This window comes from Carassius auratus, unplaced genomic scaffold, assembly GCF_003368295.1.
Source record: "Carassius auratus strain Wakin unplaced genomic scaffold, ASM336829v1 scaf_tig00013767, whole genome shotgun sequence".
Classification (NCBI taxonomy): Eukaryota; Metazoa; Chordata; class Actinopteri; order Cypriniformes; family Cyprinidae; genus Carassius; species Carassius auratus.
In genome coordinates, this window is record NW_020524440.1 from 694,116 (window position 1) to 715,618 (window position 21,503).

The 21,503-nt window shown below is 34.4% G+C and overlaps 1 protein-coding gene across 2 annotated transcripts in view; it reads left to right on the plus strand.

Moving 5' to 3' along the window:
• LOC113074146 (plexin A3) overlaps positions 1-21,503 on the plus strand; it is a 167,481-nt gene that overhangs the window by 59,116 nt on the left and 86,862 nt on the right. For both annotated transcript variants that reach the window (XM_026246891.1, XM_026246892.1), the window contains 2 exons: positions 11,386-11,526; positions 18,914-19,014. In XM_026246891.1, coding sequence (XP_026102676.1) covers positions 11,386-11,526; positions 18,914-19,014 — 242 coding nt within the window. The remainder of the gene's footprint in view (positions 1-11,385; positions 11,527-18,913; positions 19,015-21,503) is intronic.

The following is a 21,503-nucleotide window of genomic DNA, read 5'->3' on the forward strand; positions in this document are numbered from 1 at the left end:
CTAATACTATTGTTAGTGTATATTTCACATGTGTATTCATAGTATTAATTTGAATGGTTAATAATTCAGAATTTCCTGTCAGTAGTCAAGGTAATTACTGGATTGTAATTTACTGGATTGATGTCATTTATGAAAAAAAAAAAAAAAAAAAAAAAAAAAAATATATATATATATATATATATATATATATATATATATATATATATATATATATATATATATATAAATAAATACTGCTACTTATAGTAGTAATAATAATATTACAGTTGTGGGAGCAAATAACATTATACATTTGGTTTGAGTAGATAAATAAATTATACTTCTACTAATAATAATGAATATTATTATATTATTATAATATAATATTATTATTATGAATTTTTCCTATTTTTAATTTTCTAAGTCACTAGTCAGGATAATCTGTTGTGCACTTTACTCCATTGATATTATTTTGGGTAAGAATGCATTTAATGATCTTAAGCCATAAGATTTAGATGGGTTTGTTGTGATATTTAATTTTGGACCTGTAGACATAAATACAAAGCTTTTGGCATAAGAAATAATTTTAATTAATCACATTCCATCACAGATGCATGTGATGGAATCTTTTGAGATTTATGGCCATGTGACCGAAATGATCTAATTTTGAATTTCTAGATTAATTTGGCGAACCATTTTACTTCCCGCTCTGCCTACAGCAAGAGTCCTAGAGTCCCTCTCTCTTCTGTAGGATGAGAGGTGAGTTTGCTGACGGTCCCTTGGCTGGGATCCAGCACCTGAGCAGCAGGTCCGCAGTGATCAGAGAAGCCTGACTGGTCTCTGGCCCGTGACAAGCGTGTGAGAGAAGTAACATTCCTGTCTACACTCGTTCTGCTCAGTGTGACAGCCCATGAGATGCCTGAACCCAAATCCCAAATCCCTGCTTCTGCTGCCAGCACGTCCCACCTGTGCACCTGCAGGGATTTACAAAATCACCGCGTTTCAGATGATGCCTCTGCCTTTTGTTTTTAATTCAGCCATTTGTTTTGGTGGCTGTTTTTCGGAGAGATAGAGAGAATAATTGGATAGGAACAAGAAGAATGCTGGGCCCAAAATGAGCTTTCTGCCATGCCATTGAGTGAATTTGTGAGATTTATAAACATCAAGTATTTATTACAGGCTGTGAGCAGCATTTAGCATTGTTTTTACTAAGAAAAAATTTCTTTATGCAATTAAGCGTTTTTTTTTTTTTTTAATGAAGCAAATTCAAGTAAGCTTTAGAGATAGCTGAGTGAATATTAAGCGACTATATAATGCTTATTTCTCAGTAGAAATAAATAAGAAAATAATAATAATAATAATAATAATAATAATTATTATTATTATTATTATTATTATTATTAATATTATTATCATTATGGTCTGTTATTTTTATTATGAACACCTGAATCAGGAGTAAACTAGAGTAAACATTTACCTTGGGTAAATAAAAATGTAAATATTACATTTGCATAATAGTAATAGTAAAAATATGATTTAATATTATTAGCGACAAAAATATTACTAATATTATTATTAAGCAGAATTAAACAAGAGTGAACATGCTTCAAGTAAATATAAATATAAATATATAGAAATAAATCATTAATAGTAATAATGATAATGTTATTATTAGTGATGAAGATGATGATAATAAAAAATAAAAAATAATAAAGAATACATAGTAATGTTATTGTTGATTATAATAATATTTTATTAATACAATAATAAAATTAACACTATAAAATTAATAAATAAAATTTTTATTGTTATTGTTTTACTCTGGAGCTTTTCAAATATGCTTTTACCTAGTTAAATTAAATGTTAAATTAAAATGTAACATGTAAGTTTTCAAAGGAATAAAGTGAAAGTGACAGAACGTGTATTTGTGTGGTGTCCAATACTTGGAATTTGTGCACTGTATTCAAACGCACACACACACACACACACACACACACACACACACAGCAGTGAATAGTGAACACTCACACACACCCGGAACAGTGTGCAGGCATTTTTTTTCAGTTTTTATTCCCTATACGGATATCCGAAACCAACACTAAATGGTAACTGAAAGGTTGTTCCTGATAAAACATTCCAGCGATTGTGAGCTTGTAATTTGGGCATTATGCAGAGGCTGGTATACATGACTGAATCTGAGTAATTGCTGTTTGAGTGAAACTGGTAGAGGGTGAAGGGCGTTAAAGGACATGTAGTTGTACCGCACAAGACTTAGTTTACCACACCACAGCATTCCTTTCCCATAATGCCTTTCTGTGTGCATTTCTGAAAGCGTTAAGTGCCGTGGATCATGTGACCTTTAAAACCAAACCATGCACAGACACCCAGCGGATCTTGGTGACAGAGTTCAGAGGTCAGGAAAGGTCAAAGGTCACGGAATGTGGTAGAAAGTGCCCGCAGAGGATGAGGATGTTGATGGTTTAGTCGCTCATATTTGTTAGCATAGAGAGAGACGACACAAGTGTTGACGGCGTAAACTCTGTCAGCGAGGCCCGTCTCCACAAATGGCCAGATCTGAGGGAATGGGTTAAGGAGACTAATTGAATTACAGACCCTTTGTTCGGTTCCTGGGGTGCAACGCTTTTGTCTCCTCCACTCTTCTATAAGAGGATGAATTTGCAGCTTGAAGATTTTGACCTCATTTTCTGAGACCGTGGGGGGCTTTTTTCATTACTGGGGTGCACATGTAAAATAGATCTGGCCCGACACGGAATCAGAGACCATTTTTAAAGACTAAAGTGAACCCAAAAAGGTTGAAGATGGGGCAGATGTAATGTAAAAGCAACAGTGTAATATACCGTCATTCCTGTCTTGACACGGGAGAGTAAAATATATCTCATTTACCTCTGTGATCACCTTTAACTGCGGCATGTGGAGAGCAGGAAGAGTTCCCTGGGAACAGCAATGCAAAGTGTTTGGTTGAAGGTGGAAGAGTGTAAAGGTGATATGTGTTGTTGTTTTTTTTTTTTTAAAGGAATAGTGCACCCAAAAAGGAAAAACAGACTTTCTTCCATTGAACACAAGATAAGATGTTTTAAATACCTAAAAGATACAAAATAACCTTAAAAGTTAAGCTATGCCTGATTAGTTATTGTGAATCGTTCTTTTGAGTCGAATCTTTTCATTGAATCAGTGATTCATTCATGAATCGAACGGATCCGACTCTTGAGTTCAACTCACTTATTAATTTAATGATCCAGTTCTACTGATGATTATCAGTAGATAAATAAAAAACAGTTTGGTCTGTTCCTCAAACTAAAGAAATGGGGTCTCATTCATGAAACATTCGTAAATATACGAGTAAATATGTGAGTCATTTGCGCGTAAAGAGACCTTCTCGAAAACTCTTCTCCTGATTCTCAAATACTTCGTGAAAGTCAGATGTGATAGTGAAATGTGTGTGTTTGTGTTAATGAATTCCAATCAGTCATAAATGGGACGCGCATGCACGCGCATTCTCAATTACCATAAATCCCGCCCATTAAATCCGACTGACTACTATATATGAGCATCATATTATGACACCAAACGAAGGATTCGCTCCTCAAAAGTGAATGAAAAATAAAAAATTCTCAGCTGCAGAAATTGAAGTTTTGTTATCGGAAGTTCATTCAAAACGCCACGTTTTATTTTCAAGCGTACATAGTGCCGTATCAGGTCCCAAAAAAAAAAGGAAGCTTGGCAGCGTATTACAGATGCTGTTAATGGAGTTTCATCTGTTAATCGAACAGTCCCAGAAGTGAAAAAAAAACATATTTAATTACTATATATAATATTTTTTTCAAAATGCTGTGTAAATATGTACCCGATTAAGGTGAATTAAAATGCAACCGTATTAATGAGCAAAACGTTCAGATGTTAAACGCACTATTTACGTGTGGCTGGGAGCAGGTGTAGGTTTATTTCGTACTAACTAACATTTGGAAAATACGAACATTTTAATGAATCCGGAAATTTACGCCAGAACCACTTTACACACGATTTACACAAAAATTAGTGTTTTATGAATGAGACCCATAGTGTGCAAATTATATGGACCACTTTTATGGTCTTTTTTTCTTCATGTATAAACCTTAAAAGTTTCGGACCCTATTCGTACCTATGTATATTTGAAGTCATTAATGATTTAAATCCATTTGCTGATGCTAAGAATTTACCTGAAAACTTGGATCCAGTTTGTTTATATATTTATTATAACGTTTATTATATTCTTAATAATAATAATAATAGACGTTTTATTATTATTCATTTATTCATAAAGACAATATTTAATTTCAAATCCATTTACTATAATACTTTAAGTATTTGATATTTAGCATTTTTTAAATAATAATTGTTTTTACTGTTGTTTTAGAATTATTTTCTCTTTTTTTTTTTTTTTTGTTATGAAAACAACAGCAGTTTATTGTAAGTATTATTTTTCATTAATTTGATTAATTCAGTGTATTGCTGATGAAGTGATGTTTGTTATTAACTGCAATGTAAATTCTGGTTTTAACTTCTTTTAAATGTGTCTCAGATGTGCAGCATTTGCAACAGCTCAGGAGTTTATCTTCTACTGCCGTGTCTTTAGATTTTTGCTCTGTTACTATTGTAATATCCCATGTCCAAAAGAAAACAAAGTAACGTTAAACTGGGATGTCTGGGACTTTCGCTCAGTAGAACAACACAACTCTGTGCTATGAATCATTCGGCTGAGCCAATAAAAACATAAACCTTGCTGTGGTTTAAAATAAACCCCTTTTAAATAAGACCACATGTTAACAGCTTGTGCCATTCTCAGCTAGCTGATGTGGATGTGCTGTACATGTACGTGTCGTGTTGGCTCATTACGGTGTTTTACGAGGATCATTCCGTAGTTGGGATTCTCACATCATTGTATGTTGTCATTACATTGTGATTGAGTTTTCAGACCGTCCTCTTGTCTTCTGTTTTACAAAATCCAATTTTATCTGCGATCTATCACTCCGCTAGCACTCTGTCGTGTCTTTGACTCTTTTCTCTCACTGTTTTTCTTCTCTCTTCTCACTCTTTGATGTGAGTGATAAATGAAGCTCTGGTGGGCCGTCCCTCCTCCCCGTATGTCAGTGGTGTTAGTCAGCAGCATGTCTCTCACACCCTCTCCGTGTCTCATTCATTCATACACACACGTTACTTGTTGCAGTTTAGTTATTAGCTTTTTTTCTCTTTGTCTGTTAAAAGGCATTCTGGGTTTTAAAGCTAATTTGTGGAGGCCGAAAGCTGTGTGTTGCAGACTGGATGGTAAAGATTATGACATCTGCAAAATTCTGTTTGATCTTTTTTATATATTATTTTGTGCTTTTGAGGTTGTAGTGCCTAATCATAAGGTCCTGGACTTGAGATCTGTGGACATTTTTTACAACAATCTGAAGACTTGTTTTTACTTTTGTTTATTATTATTATTTAATTTTATTGTGAAATATTTTGTGTCATCAAAGTGTGTAATCTTAAAAGGTTCTATATAATGTATTTAGTTTTATATTTTTTCAAGATTCCACACTTTGATGACACAAAGCATTTCACAATAAAATTCAATAATAATAACAATAAACAAAAGCAAGTAAATAAAAGTCTTCAGATTAGAGCTGGGCGATATATCGAATACTAGCGATAGTATCGAATAATTTTTGAATATATCGGGAATATCGAATATTTCAAATTCAAGCATTCTTTCCCAAAAGAATGCGCCGAATGTCCAAAAAAAGAACCTGTAACTGCTCTACGCCCCGCTACTACGAGAGCTTAATGATAGCGGTTGCCAGATAACAAGAGTTTAAATCTCCAAATCAGAGCCCCACTGTTACAAGGATACATTTTCTGCCCGGTGTTTGCTTATTTTAAGCAATCTAGCAACCATGCGCACGTGCTCACTCACCGCCGATACGTGCTCACGCCGAGCACGTGCTCACGCCGACGATAATCTGAAAACACTAACAAACTGGAATTGAGCGATCTAATGAAAGCGTCATTCAGCCGGTCTGTGTTCTGCCGTGAGATCTCAACTGTATTGTTTGCATTTGTGATCGCAAAATAAATGCACTTACTCGACCGCTGATGTTTGAATAGAGAAACATAGGCTATGGCCAATTGGAATTACTATTGGGGAATTTCACTGATATGTTTACCAGTTTCCTTAATATAGACAGAGAGAATGCAAAAGTCTTTGGTATTCATTTATATATATTTATATATAAGAAATAGCTATGTGCTTCAGCAACTAGCTCCCCATCTAAGAGGGTTTTTAATGTCAGTAAGAACATAGTTTCATGCCACAGAGCTTCTCTTAAAACCGCAGACAGTTGACAGACTTTTGTTCTTAGCTTAAAAACTTGTTAAAAAAATTAAAATAAAATACTTATCCCAGTTGCATAGTATAAATTGTGAATTGCATCCACTAAAAAGTTGACAGAATGCACTTTCTGTACTTAATTTGCACTGCTTCAGTTACAAATAGGCCTACATGTATTCATTTAATAAAAAGCAGTAAGTGATCTATTGGTATAGATTTTTTTAACTGCTTAAATAAGCTGTTTAATCTAAATTGTTTTTTGTGTGTGTGTGTTTTTTTTATGGGCAAAAGAAAATCATGTTTTTTTATTATTTAAATGCAAATGCAAACATATTGAGATATATATCGAATATCGTAAAAATTTTGACAATATCGAGATATCATTTTTTATATATCGCCCAGCCCTACTTCAGATTGTTTTAAAAAGTGTCCACATTACACACGCACACACACACACACACACATATATAATTATTATTTTTGCAATTATTTTTCAAATATATCAACATTGAACATGTTTCTTGAATTTTCTGTTAGAACATATATATTTCAGATTTGTTATATATGGAGAGATACTAATAATTAATTGGTTTGACCAATATTTTTTATTTTTAGCAATATAAAAACTTGAATGCTTTAATTTTGCATAATTTAATTTGGCATAATTTCATATTTATTGTAAAAATTATTACTTTTTTTTAATGCAGAACAAATATCAAACAATACGTATCAGTTATTGAACACTTAAACATGAAATTATTCTTACATATGTTTTTACTATCGATAATTTTGCATTATTTTTGTTATTTATTTAAATAGATTTTTGAAGTTGCTGACTGTAATGGTTCTAAGCATACTTCATCATATTTTCATGTATTTGTTCTTTTTTTTCAAAATAGATTTTTCTAGCATACTGTATTTTATTAAATTTTACAATGTTTGTGGTCTATCAAAAATTTTACCATAATAGCTGATTATTGTTGAATAATTTTAAAAAATATATAGAGAGGCTCTTGTTGTCTCTTGTCCTTGTAGAAATAATAGTTGGACATCCTTCCAGCTCCACTTAAGAGCTTCATTCACCCAGTCCTTAAAGCAGTGGCTCTCACAGAGACTTCAGATCGATAAAAAAACTAGCACCCAAATGAGCAAAAAAATTCTCCTGCTATAGTAATTTCCTCTTTCTCTTTGTCCACTTTGTGATCGATGAAGGAAAAATTGGGCTACGTTCAAACCCGTCAGTCTTCCGGTCGCTCGTTGCAGTGTTCAGGCTACGACTCCGGAGGGTTAATTAATCGATGGATAGGCAGGCAACTCTACCCTGGTATCATTTTAGAGTCAGAGGGTGGAAGGTAATATTTATCTAAATTCCAATTACCCTCATCTGAGGCGCTTGATGTTGTTGTGGGGTCAGCTCTCGGCAGGCTGAGCAAGCCTTCTGCATTTCAAACACTTAAGTGCACCGTGAGGACATCCCCGCCTAGAGAGAAGAGTACACATCTTAAAAACATACCCTCCTGAAAGCCATTTAAGTTCACCACTGATTTTTTATTTTTTTTTAAGGCAGGCAGAAAAGTGCACCTGATTGCAGGGTAGCACTCGTCCAGTCTGAATGGTGCTGGTATTTTTGTAGCCCATCGTCCCCATTCACAGACTTTCGATGGATATCTTTGAGATTTCAGTGTGATTTTGGCTAACAGACCCCAGAACAATCAATGCTACGGCCGTTCGTTCCTCTAATCCAGTGTAAAAGTTCCTCCACTCTCCCATGTTCCTCCCCTGCATTAGTGTTGATGGATGGAAGCTGTAGTTAGGCAGAAAGAGCACTCGGTGCTTGGCATAAAGTATGTTTAGTTTGTGGCAGAAGTAATTTTTTCTCTTGAGGTTTAAAATAAGAGTTTTTTTTTAGCTCACTGTGACGCATTTAATCTAGTTCTACTCCAATCTGTCAATATTTGGCCATTTCGAGATTGTCTGATTAGCAAACACTGCAGAGATAATTGTGCATGGTTTCATTTCTGAATGCAACATTGTAAGTTCACAATTTCAGATGTTTTTCTTACATTTTAATGCATGTTGTGATTTAAGTTTGTGCGGTGTGATTTATATTTTATCTCATTTATATTAAGTAAACACAAACACAAACATATGCACACAAACGTGTGTGAAATACAATATAATGTACATTGTGTGTGTATATCCATGTATATATAAATTGTATAAACTGAAATTATATAATATATTTCCATAATATTATTGCTCTTTATATTATATATATATATATATATATATATATATATATATATATATATGTATATGTATATATGTATATGTATATATATATATATGTGTATATATGTATATATGTGTATATATATATATATATGTATATATGTGTATATATATATATATATATATATATATGTATATATGTATATATATATATGTGTATATATATATATATATATATATATATGTATATATATATATATATATATATATATGTGTGTATATATATATATATATGTGTGTATATATATATATATATGTGTGTATATATATATATATATATATGTGTGTATATATATATATATATATATATATATATATATATATATATATATATGTGTATATATATATATATATATATATATATATATATATATATATATATGCAACAATTATTTATTGTCCTACAAATTATTGGCTGAGAGCCTTTTTTACGCATGTGATATTCTAGTGATAACAGAACTCCAACCATTTCAGCCAGTTTTTGTGTCACAGAATGTAGTTTTTTAGGTTAGAATGTAGTTTTTAAGACTTCAAATATGCAGTTTGTTAATAAAGATAACAGCTGTTTGAAAATTGACTTTCACGTTTTGGAGATGTTAGTTCCAGGGCATCAGCAGCTGCTCCTTTTGACTGAATTGCCTAGCAACTTTTATGATGGCTGCTCATTAAATGTTCATTAAATTTTATTATTTAATAACTAGTTTTTTATATAAACAGTCGTAGTACTTATTAACATTATTTAGTATTGAGAAACGGTGTGTGTGTGTTTGTGATGGTGATTTCCGTTACATTATTTTGCCGTTAGGTCCTAGAATATTTTCTCAGCATCTTGATTTGTTTGAGAGACTCACATGAAGTAGCCAAAGATAGTTTCCTCAAAGTATGACCAGCGTAGATGTTTCAGAAACGAAGCTCAGCTCGTATCAGACACTGAGCAGCCTCCGTTGTTTAAACTAGTCCTAAACTTGGATCACTTTGTGGTGTCCTATTCAATAAATCTGGAATCTACTTTGCGAATTAAATCCACGAGTCCACGAGGGTATCGCAAAACCTGGCGTCTGGGGTTAAACCGATCCGTTTAAACGAGGGGACTCTGTAGCCGAAGGCTGCGAAAAGCGACACTACAGCTGGTGGCCAATGAATTGACGAATCTCAGAAAGAGTCCGTCATGTTTCTAGGCCTTCTGTCCTGCTGCCCGGGGAGACGTGGGCTCTGACTTGGCCGGCGATATGTGACACCCAATATGGCAGGCTTCGACTAATTGATGCCACCTTGTCAACCCTAATTACTGCAACTGCTGCAATGAGGAGGCAGCTAATTAACAGACTAACGATGTTTGTCACTTCAGACCGACCCAGATATTTAGGAGACGGCCCAAGTCCGCTGCCAATGCATCTGTTTCGGGTGTCTTTTCTGCTTCGCACCTTCTTTCACTTCTTCTTGTCATTTCGATCTCTCTGTCGTTTCCCAAATGGCATTCCATACCTTTTCGGTGAGAGTTTAGTTTACTTTATAGCCTCATTTCAATCTCCTATCACATTGCCATCAGAATTGATTAGGGCCGAGGCGTGCGGGAGATAGGTGAGCTCTCTGACTTTAAATGTGGTTGTCAGCCGCTCTCTGTTTTTTTCCGCCTCAGTCGTCACTTCAAAGATGTTTTGAATTTGACATATTTAGAGCGTTCTTTTTACCCAGCAAGCTCAACTACACTAATTATCAGTGTGAGGAAACAGAGCAGTTGCTAATGATGAGGCAGCGGGAGTTCGAGTGTGTGTGTGTGTGATGTTAAAATGTAATTGATTTTTATCACACATCTGATCACGCTGCCGGCCTGCGTTCACTCAAAGTTCTGCCTTCGTTTTCTAGGTCAGCCCAAGAATTCTGCATTCATGAGATTATAATACTGCGTGTGTCTTTAAGTGATGATATGCTGCCAACCAGAAACACTGTGAGCGGTAAAATCACAGTAAAATACCTGGAATTTAAAATCTTTTTATTTGAAAATGTAGTCTGGGAAAATGTTTCTGCTGTTTTTTTGTGATCCAAGTATGTTCAGTGAGTAAATAAGTTAAGGTGTGGCTTTATTTGTTTTTATTGAAAACCTTATTTTCCAGACTATAACTCGCACTTTTTTTCATAGTTTGGCTGGTCCTGGGACTTATAGTCACGTGCGACTTATTTATCTAAATTAATTTGACACGAACCTAGAAAAATGAACCAAGAGAAATGAACCGAGAGAAAACATTACCGTCTCCAGCTGCAAGAGGGCGCTCTATGTTTTCAGGGGTAGGAGCACTGAGCAGCATAGAGCGCCCTCTCGTGGCTGGAGATGGTAATGTTTTCTCTTGGTTCTAAATAAATGTGACTTATAGTCCAGTGCGACTTATGTTTTTTTTCTTTATAGGTGCGACTTATAGTCCGAAAAATACGGTAATAGAATACAGTCAGGTGATTGGAGAGTCCAGTGGTGGTGAAAACATTTTCAATCATCTTGCTAGTAAATTTCACAAATATTAACAAAGAAACAAAATTAGCAAAGAATTGAACATGAAATGTAAAAAAAATTTTTTTAAACATACTCCATTATGGTTTTATCTACAACTTTTACAGTATAGGAGGATACTGAATTTTTTTTACCTGTTAATGAAAAATGACAAAGACTGATGGATCGTATGTGCATTATGAAAGTAAAGTAAAGTTTGCCTCCATGTTGAGTTTAACTCAAACTTTGGTTTTCTATTCAGATTCGAGTGGATGGTGCACCGCCGCCTTCTGAGAACGCTCTGCTGTACGAGACCGTCACCGTCATGGAGGGAAACCCGATTCTCCGTGACATGGTGTTCAGTCCAGATTATCAGTACATCTATCTGCTGAGCGACAAACAGGTGAGAATGATTCTGATGAGATGAGGAAAAGTATACGCAGGTCTACTGGACAGACTTTGTCTCTTTAAGACCGCTGTTCTGTTTCTTTGTTTTCGTTTATCAGGGATGAATCGAAATGGGAAGTTTGTCTGATACCAATAGCCTGTGTATTTAGTGATATACAGTAGTGGATTTTTTTTTTTTTTTTGCGAATAATAAGGAACAAATCTATTTTTTTTTACAGATTATTAATATATATTAATAATCTGTAAAAAAAAAAAGAAAAATTATAATTTTATATATATATATATATATATATATATATATATATATATATATATTCAAATATATTCAAATAAATGCTGTTCTTTTGAACTTTCTATTCATCAAAATATCCTAAAACAAATCCCACAATTTTTCCACAAAAAAAGTTATGCAGTGTAACTGTTTATTTAAGTAATTTATACAATTCTACATTTATTCAAATAGAAAACTTTAATAATAATTCCACATTATTACTGTTTTTACTCAATTTGTTATAAATACAGCTTTGGTGAGCCTAAGAGGCTACTATATATATATATATATATATATATATATATATATATATATATATATATATATATATATATATATATATATATATATATATATATATATATGTATATATATATGTATATATATGTATATATATATGTATATATATATATATATATATATGTATGTATATATATATGTATATGTATATGTATGTGTTATTTATTTATTTATGTATTTTAAGTAATAATGTCTCATAATGTTTACATATTTTTCAAAATCCTACTACTTTCCAGGTTTAATTTTGATTTTGGACTTTTGCGCCCTGCTGTACAGTAGATCACTGTTGTCCTTGATTTGACCACTTATCATTTGCTGTTCATTTATTTCATAAAGTCAGTAAAAATATTTACGGCATGCGGCGAGGACAGAATAAAGGCACATTTGTGAGGAGGGTGTGGGTGCGCGACACTTTTGTCTTAAGACATGAACCGTAAAATCTCAGATATGTTGTTTTAACATCTGTGAGACAGGAAAACCGAATATGAAACGCCGTTTCACATCTCTAAATGGGAGCCCCAGCTGCTTGGCCCTAATAAGAAATTGTGGGGAAGCATTTTCATCCAGAGCCGTACAGAATAACAGCCCTTCCCATAATGCTCCATTATACAGCCGGAGGAGAGGAAGGATACATCGAAGTTCCTCAGCAGCTGAACAGACGGAGAGACACACTCCAACAGTACAGCTGTAGCTTTTTCTTCATTTTCTTCTCTTCGCCTCTTTTCAATGCTCATTTCTTTCTCTTGGAGAGAGAGATTTGTTGTCTTTGTGCATTTTTTGAAAGACCCCATATTTTGTGTGTGTGCATTTCCTTGAGAAAGACGAAGCTCAAGTGACACACAGCAAACATAACCGTCTTTGAGAGAGCTGAACGAAGCTTCAGTCCTCAGCACAAGGATATTTTTAAATCCTTATCAGTACTATTCAGAAAAATAAGATGATAAAATGTTCTTGTGCTCCAGGCGTCGTAAAGAGGTGTAGGCAGGAATTAGCCACGGAGATAGCAGTATTCATTTCACAAGCGTTACGCTTGAAGGTAAAGCAGCTCAATGATGTGTGCGATGACATCATCTTTATGATATCATGGATATATATATAGAGAGATATATAGATATATGGATGCTTCTTTAACTACTGTTCAACTACTCTTCTTTTTTTAACAACTTTACAGATTTTAACTGTTTATTTTTTATTACTTTATTTAAATCCACATTTAAGGTATTCATTGTTAATGATAAATGTTAATAATAAAAATTTATAATTTTTTATGTATACGTTTTGTTTTATTTTATGATTGTCACAGACACAGGTTTCAACCTTAAACTGTGACAATCTATTGTTATTAATTTAAAAATCATAATAATTATAATTATTAAAAATAGGGGTAAATTACATAATTTTATTACAAAAGGTATATGTATATATTAATATAAATCAATCACTATTACTTTTTACAGTTATTATGATCTAAACAAAGTGAAATAATAATGTAATGTATACATATATTAAGTATATTAATAAGTATTAATATATATTTAATAAGTAAAGTTATGTATACATTTTATTATTATTTTATTATAATTTTATATATATATATATATATATATATATATATATATATATATATATATATATATATATAGATATATATATATATAGATATATATATATATATATGTATATGTAATTATGTTATTATTAAATCACTTGGAAACAGAATATTTAATTTAAATTTAAACTTTGGTCAAATAATGCAAAAAAGTGTTGTAAATTTAATATTGTGTATTTATTTATAAAATCCTAGTACTGAAATCTGCAGTTAAATTAAATGTTTAAAACATAATTTCCACCTCAAACAAAATATATAATTTTGAATATGTTCGAAATGGCAGATTGCATCCTTTGATGCATGTATGTATACTACTTGATTCTGTTACTAAAGAAATGAAACTAGTGTGAATAAAGTGTTTTATTTTCTTTGGAAGTCCCACAGTTTGAAGGAACATATATAAGCATTAGCACAAGACATCATCTGGAGTGTTGTTGCTCGGTTCTGGATAGTTCCCAGTGTTTCAGGGAGGCACAGTAAACACAAGTGTGGGGCTAGATTAATAGTGTCTCCCTCTTCCACTGTCACACTCCCACAAAAGACTCACTCATGTGTTAAAGCTCCAGACATCGATATTTGTGTTAAGAACTGAAGGGATGTTCTTCACGCTACAGCTTCAGACGGCCCTCGACTGATTGATCAGACCTTGTGCTGATTAAAAGCTCTTCATTATGCAGAGGTCTTAAACTGCTAGATAGGGCATATCAATATGAAAACAGCAGCCAAGGGGTTAAACTGGGCTTTATTTGACGAGATTGAGTATTCATGACTCCAGACCTACTCCAAATGATTGCTTCTCATCATGAGGTGTCAAATGTCACCATTTATGAGACAGAAAAGCAGATATCAGCTGGAAACTGAATTCTTTGTTTAATTCACACATAAAAACTTTAGTACCTCACTGCAGCAGATGGCAGAATTTATTAATTTATTTATTTTTTGGATTGTAGCTTACTGTTAATTTGTCATTTAAAAAATAACATCAAAAAGTTCATAAAACAGTTTATTTTGGTCTGGTTTGCTTTTTATGTATGGATTTTTATTGTTCATGATTGTTCCAAACACAACACTTTCAAACCTGGCTCAAATCCCTATGGATAAGGTTTTTCTATTGGAAAGGTCTGGTATTAATATATTTCCATTGAGCAATTATGTTTTATTATTTTATTATTTAATCTTGTTTAATTTTTATATAATAAAAAAATTATATTTATATTTATATATATATATATATATATATATATATATATATATATATATATATATATATATATATATATATATATAATTTTTTTTTGCTGTTTTTTTTTGCTGTTTTTTTTCTGTTTGTTTTGATGTTGATTAAGAATGACTACCTACTTATTCAGATTTCAGTGTTAGTTTGGACATAGTTTTCACCAGGGTACTGTTTACTTAGGTGTCGTCACTGATTAACTCACCATTTCTCCACCAATCAGAATCCGTGTGTAGATACACCATGCCCTCTGCACTTCATGAAATAAGAAATGTGAATGAATCACCAAGAGTCAATAATTCATAACCTGCACTGACCGCTGGAGTCTGTGGATTTGAATATTTCATTTGCGGCAGGTGCACAGATAGCCGAGAGTGTATTTGCTTGCAAAATGGCCTGCTGCCACCCGGAGCCCTCCGATGTGTGTCTGTAAAAGGTCTAGGATTGCCAAGTTTTCAGAGCGGTGTCGTTATTTACCATCCTGCTCTGTGAATTGCACCGGTAATGCTGCCATTCCATTGGAGAGAAAGAGATATGAAGCCTTTCATTTATCTACCATTGTACTCATCCATCAAACACTGACAGTCCAAAACACAGCGTTCCTGACAGAATATACTGAGCACGCACAAAAATCACTCGCTTGTGTTCCTATGTGCTTTTGAACTTTCTATTCATCAAAGAATCCTGGAAAAATGTGTCATGAAATATTAGGCAGCAACTTTTTCAGCACTAATAATAAGAAGAAATGTTTCTCGAGCAGCAAATCAGCACATTACAATCATTTCTGAAGGGTCATGTGACACTGAAGACTGGAGACATTTTTTAATATTTTCAAACAGAAAGGTAATTTTATATTGTAATAAAATGTCAGAATATTGCTGTTTTTGCTGTAGTTTTGTTCAAGTTAATTGTTGAGCATAAGAGACTTCTTTAGTTTTTCATGGGGCAAAAATAAATTAAATAAAGTCAATTTCGACCAATCCAGATGTTTGGACTGGATTATAAAACTGTACATTTATGCATAGCTATGTGGCAGAATAAATTAGCCAACAGGCTACACCTCAAACACACACACACAAACACACACACACACGCACAGAATGCAGAAGAGCCATCAGCTACGATCCACTTGAAAGCCGAGCCGTATCCCTTTTGGGTGGGTGTTTTTTTTTTTCTCCACAGTTCTTGTTTTTCTCACTCTTAACTCTAATCTTGCCAGTGATCAAAGGCGATTACAACTTCATGGAAAGAGCATTTTTATAGCTTCTAAAGGCGGTTTTCAAAAACAACTGCTTTTGGGTTTGGGGCTTTTTTTATTCTTTCTGCGTCTTAAGGAAGCCAATCATTGGGACTGTGACAGCCCACACCAACTTTGATCCACAAACCACTCTTTTAATTTAATATATTCGTGTTATTTCTGTCCTAGACCTCCCACTCTCTCCAACTCCCATCATCATTTTATATAAGCTGCTGTTTTTAGGCGCTGATTAATTTTTCTAATACGCCTGGCCTGTTTGGCGAGGGTGTTTCTGTCGTACAAATCTTCACATCTGCAGCACTTCTATTACAGTCCCCTGGACATCATGTTCTTTTATGAGTTTCCCCTGTGCTTTTTTATGATATTTTCTTTCCTCCGCATGAGTTGACTGTGCTGATGCTCTGTCGTTCCGCTCTGCCCTGCTGTAAAGGAAAAGCCTGGATGTTTGAAAGTGTTTACAAGCAGCTGAACTTGTTTGTGTGTTTCAGATGGATGACGAGAGGTTTAAGTGAGGGCACGTGTTGAGAACCGGCGTAACTACTGAGCTCTAGGGCTGAAAGAGACTCTACTTGGGCCAGTGGGGATTATAGCCAATGGCAGGGCATGGGTCACATGACTCAAATTGCTAAACCTGATTGAATGACTGTTAAATAGAAATGAGTCACCTAAAACAGTCAAATCATACTTAAAGCATCAGTTTAGGGCCATATGATCTGAAAACTATGTATACGTATGTATGTGCTGTATTTTGTATTTATTTATTTAAAGAAATATTTATTTAATTTTTTATATTTAAACATTTTTGTGTGTGAAAATATTTACATTTATTATTATTATTATGATTATATAAATATAAATCTGGGATTACATTTTTTTTATTTATTTTTTGTTAATGAAATTATTTGGTCTTTAGTTGGAAATTATTATCTTATGAACTATTAAAACACATTAATAATGAGTATTAATTATGTAAGGAATAATTGATGACTGGTCGTTGAATTATTAGAAAAAGAAATGTGAATAATTAAATGGCCCGGAGTCAATTATTCTGCTTATACTTCGGTTACCTCACCTCAAGACATCGATCTGATGATATACTTAAAGAGATTTGTCCGATTTTAGTAACTTAAATCGCTATTGTGAATAGGATTATTTCTTCCGCATCTCATCCAGTGCCTCCTTTGCTAACGTGTGATTTTTCTAAGAGTGCCTGAGAGACAGAGACACACAGAGAGAGAGAGAGAGAGAGATAGAGAGAGCTTGTGTGAATAAGGCTACCCCTGTGCGTCTCAATACAGCGCTGTTATTACCTCACTAGTGAGAAATGTCATTGCTACACTATAGGTTAACTGATAAAATCGTCAGGGCAGTACTGGCAACACCTTTTTGTGCAAACTGTGTGACCGTTATTACAGTTAACTACGCAAAATGATATGGAACTGTAATACATTCAAGAGAGATGCCAAGAACTATGTTCACTGTGTGTTTGCCTGAAAATAATTGCACACCTCAGAACGTTCGTCAGCCAATCAGATTCAAGTATTCAACAACCCCGTAATATAATGATAAATAAGATCTCCCATTTCAATAATATCGCTCTGTTATTAGGTATTTAATGCTATTCCTACAAGTAAAATGTTTACATTTAATGAATATAATTTAGAATAAACTATTCATTTCAATTAAAGGGGTCATATGATGCGATTAAAAAAAATTATCTTTGGAGTGTTACAAGCTCTTGGTGCATGAAGATTTGTAAGGTTGCAAAGACTATAGTCCCAAATCCAAACAGATATTCTTTATCAATGTTAAGAAACAACCACGCCCTCCTTAAACTCCTCATTTAAACACGCCCCCACATGTCTACATCACGATGTGGGAAGATTTGCATAACCCTGCTCAAATGTTCAAGCAAAAAAAGGCAGTGTAACTTTGATTCTGATTAAATTTGATTGAACTTTTGATTCAGTGTAGAGTAGTGCTTGTTATTGGCCGTTTTTTCGACGTTCTCCGACATAGTTTTATGTTTATGTGGCGTGATACATAAAGCAACGCGTAAAAAGACAGTATAAGTTATTATAATCAGTAGTTCTGTCCACACTGGATGCAATTAATGCGTAGTTTATAATGGGTTTTATTGTCTTTGTCCCATCGAGTTGGGAGACGACGTCACAGTATGGTAAGGGGTGTAGCATTTCCATCACACGCTTGAGGTATTTAGCCAATCACAGCGTACTGGATAGCTGGCCAATCAGAGCGCACCTCGCTTTTCAGAACGATGAGCTTTGTAAACGACAGGTTTCAGAAAGGTGGGGCATAAAGGAGCAACAATAATGTACAGTATGTGGAAAATAATGTTTTTTTTTTTTTATCTTAAACCGCATTAACACAGTTTGCATTACACCAAATACATATAATAATGTTCTATAGAGATGTTCCAATAGAAGGGTATGGGTAACATGACTCATAAGACCTCCTAAACTTGTCTGGAAGGCTGTTAAAATAAGGCATCTGAAATTAATTAATTAATGAATTTGTTGTTTATATTAAAGTGTTTTACTTATTGCTGATTAATAAGGTGCTCAATTCACAAAAATAAATTATTTTTTTAAGTATCAAGTCAACAAATCGGTGTAATTTGACCAGCCGAGATCTGTTTGTCTGTGGTAGAGTTGGGGAATGTCAGTTTAATGTTTGTCTTGTGTTTCAGGTGAGTCGTCTGTCTGTGGAGAGCTGTTCTCAGTACAGCAGCTGTGAGACGTGTCTGGGCTCAGGGGATCCTCACTGCGGCTGGTGTGTCCTGCATAACATGTAAGTCAATGTCATTCCTCTTACACAGACCCAGAACAGTTATTCTGCACACTAAAATATGTCTTGTTTCTAGAAAAATAAAGCATTACGTGGTATTTAAAAGGATTGTTTTAAATACCACGTTGTTCAAACATGGTTCATCAGATCACAACTATTCATTTTGCTGTTGTATATTTTTTAAACAGAATTATGTCTGTAAAAGACTGACATTCTGCGTTCATTAGAAACGTGTCTGTACTTCGTTACCTTCCACTCAGGATTCACTTATGAACTCTTTAAGACACCTCAGGGAATTCTAGAGCCCAGACCAGCCAATCAGAGCGCTACGTCGCTGATGGCTGCCATTTCAACTACCTCATGCAGGACTTGGCAGGTGACAGGCCTTCCCACATTTTCACTAGTCTTTTTTTTTTTCATTTCTACCTCCGGTTGATCCCCAGGCAGCAGCTGGTCATGGGGGCCGGTTACTGCCGTCAGGAAGTGTCTGGCTGTTGCTGGCTTTCCGCCACCCCACACTGCCTATCTGCTGTCATCAGGGCTTTCTGCTCCCTCCTGTACTGAATGAACTCCCGTCAGAGAGTGGGCTGCGTTCAGTCAAACCAGGGGAGGAAGGGCATGTGTGATCGCAGAACACACTCTTTAATTTCTGGAGTGTTTGCTGGTAAGAGATGGGAAAGGTTTTGACATAAGTGTGTGTGCCCGGACCGGTGGAGATCGTGCCATGGGGTGACGGGTTGTCATTGTAAGCTTCAACAGAAACGTAAAACATTGTCTTTTCGTCAGCAGGATCTGTAGCGAGAGGGATCGTACGGGATACGGTTACACAAATTGAATCCAGAGTCAGCAGTCATAACATTTGCAAGCTTTTGTCAGCAGTGTATAGACACAGATAAAGTTATCCAGAGGTGATAAAACAGCTTTGTTCTGACTTCCTGTAGTACTGTGAAGACATCAAGTTTCAGAAATCTACGATTTAATAACATTTTCTTAAAAAGAAAAATACATATTACTGACCCCATATTTTGAATGTTAGTTTATGAAAGTTCATTTTGAGTATTTTAAGAGTATGCTTACATAAAAAATGACCCAAACCTAATAGACTAAAAGCGTCTATAGTTGTGATATTTTTAACAGATTCAGCCATGGCTCATCCAGTCAGATTTTACATCACAACTAATAGTGCATTTACATACAGTTACAAAATTTAAAAACTTTGACCAGCATTCTACATCCATTACAAAAGTGTCTGTACTTCATCACGGATTGTCATCGGAAGCTTCAAGAGAAACACTAAACATTGTTTTCTCTTCTGCAAAATCTGTACAGCAAGTAAGAGTTTGGTTGCACAAATTGGATCCGGAGTCAGCATTTGTAGCGTTTCCGAGCTTCTGACAGCTGTGTATAGACGCAGATACAGATAAAGTTCTCCAGAGGTGATAAAACTGCTTTGTTCTGCCTTCCTGTAGTGCCGTGAAGACCATTGTGGAGTTTTACAAAGTCAGAGAGAAAAAATCTATGTTCCACCGTCGCCATACCTTCAATGAGATACAGATCTTTTATTAAGATGTAAATCTGGGATTGATGGAATAATTAGTGCAAGCCTGCACCGCACCCATTGGAAAATTACATTTGTTTGCATATTAATAGCATATCCCCAGATTGTACATGACCTTGTGACAGTCGCTGCACAGCACAATTAGCAGCAGATCAAGCAAAGCAGCGGATTTAATGGCCCAAGTGTTCGTTGCATGCAAACCCAGTTTCTAAACTCCAAAGAACCTGACCTTTGACCTAACCCGGCTCGTCACCCGTCCAGCCAATGGGATACATAGAAGACTGACAATACATCGCTGTCTGCCGTGTGGCTTTGTGCCGCTCAGACTAGTGCGACTTTACAGAGTCTATGGAAACTGTTTGCTTTGACACTGAAAAGGCCTTGAGACACACCGGCACACGAGAGCCTCAAGTGCTGTCGAGTCTGTTTTATTAAAGTAAAGCTCTGAGAATCTCACTATATTAGCTCGGTTTCATATTGCATGGTGATTGTTTAACTCCCACTGGTTAAATAGACCTTTTTTGAGTTCCTGTTTCAACAAATTAAAATAAAACAATGCTGTATAACTCATAAATGACCTGTGCACTAAAGCATTAGTGGGATGATTGGAAGGTCATACTAATAAGGTTTCTGTCAAAAAAAAAAACAACTGAGCTATCTTTGAGATCTTAGACATCACATTGGTTTGTTGATCATTGCTTTATGTTGTTGAATCGGGGGTTTCTTGGGTAATTACTGTGGCTTTTTATGTATTTCTAATATTCTGTCAAGTTCAAATTCACCACAGGTGTCATTCATGATGTTTAATGCTTTAAAGGTTTTGGATTTGAACAAACCCCATATATCGAAGTATTAGGAATAAATACAATCCAATAACTGGCCTCATCTAATATCTTATCTAATGGGCCTTATATTATCTAATATCTATCATATT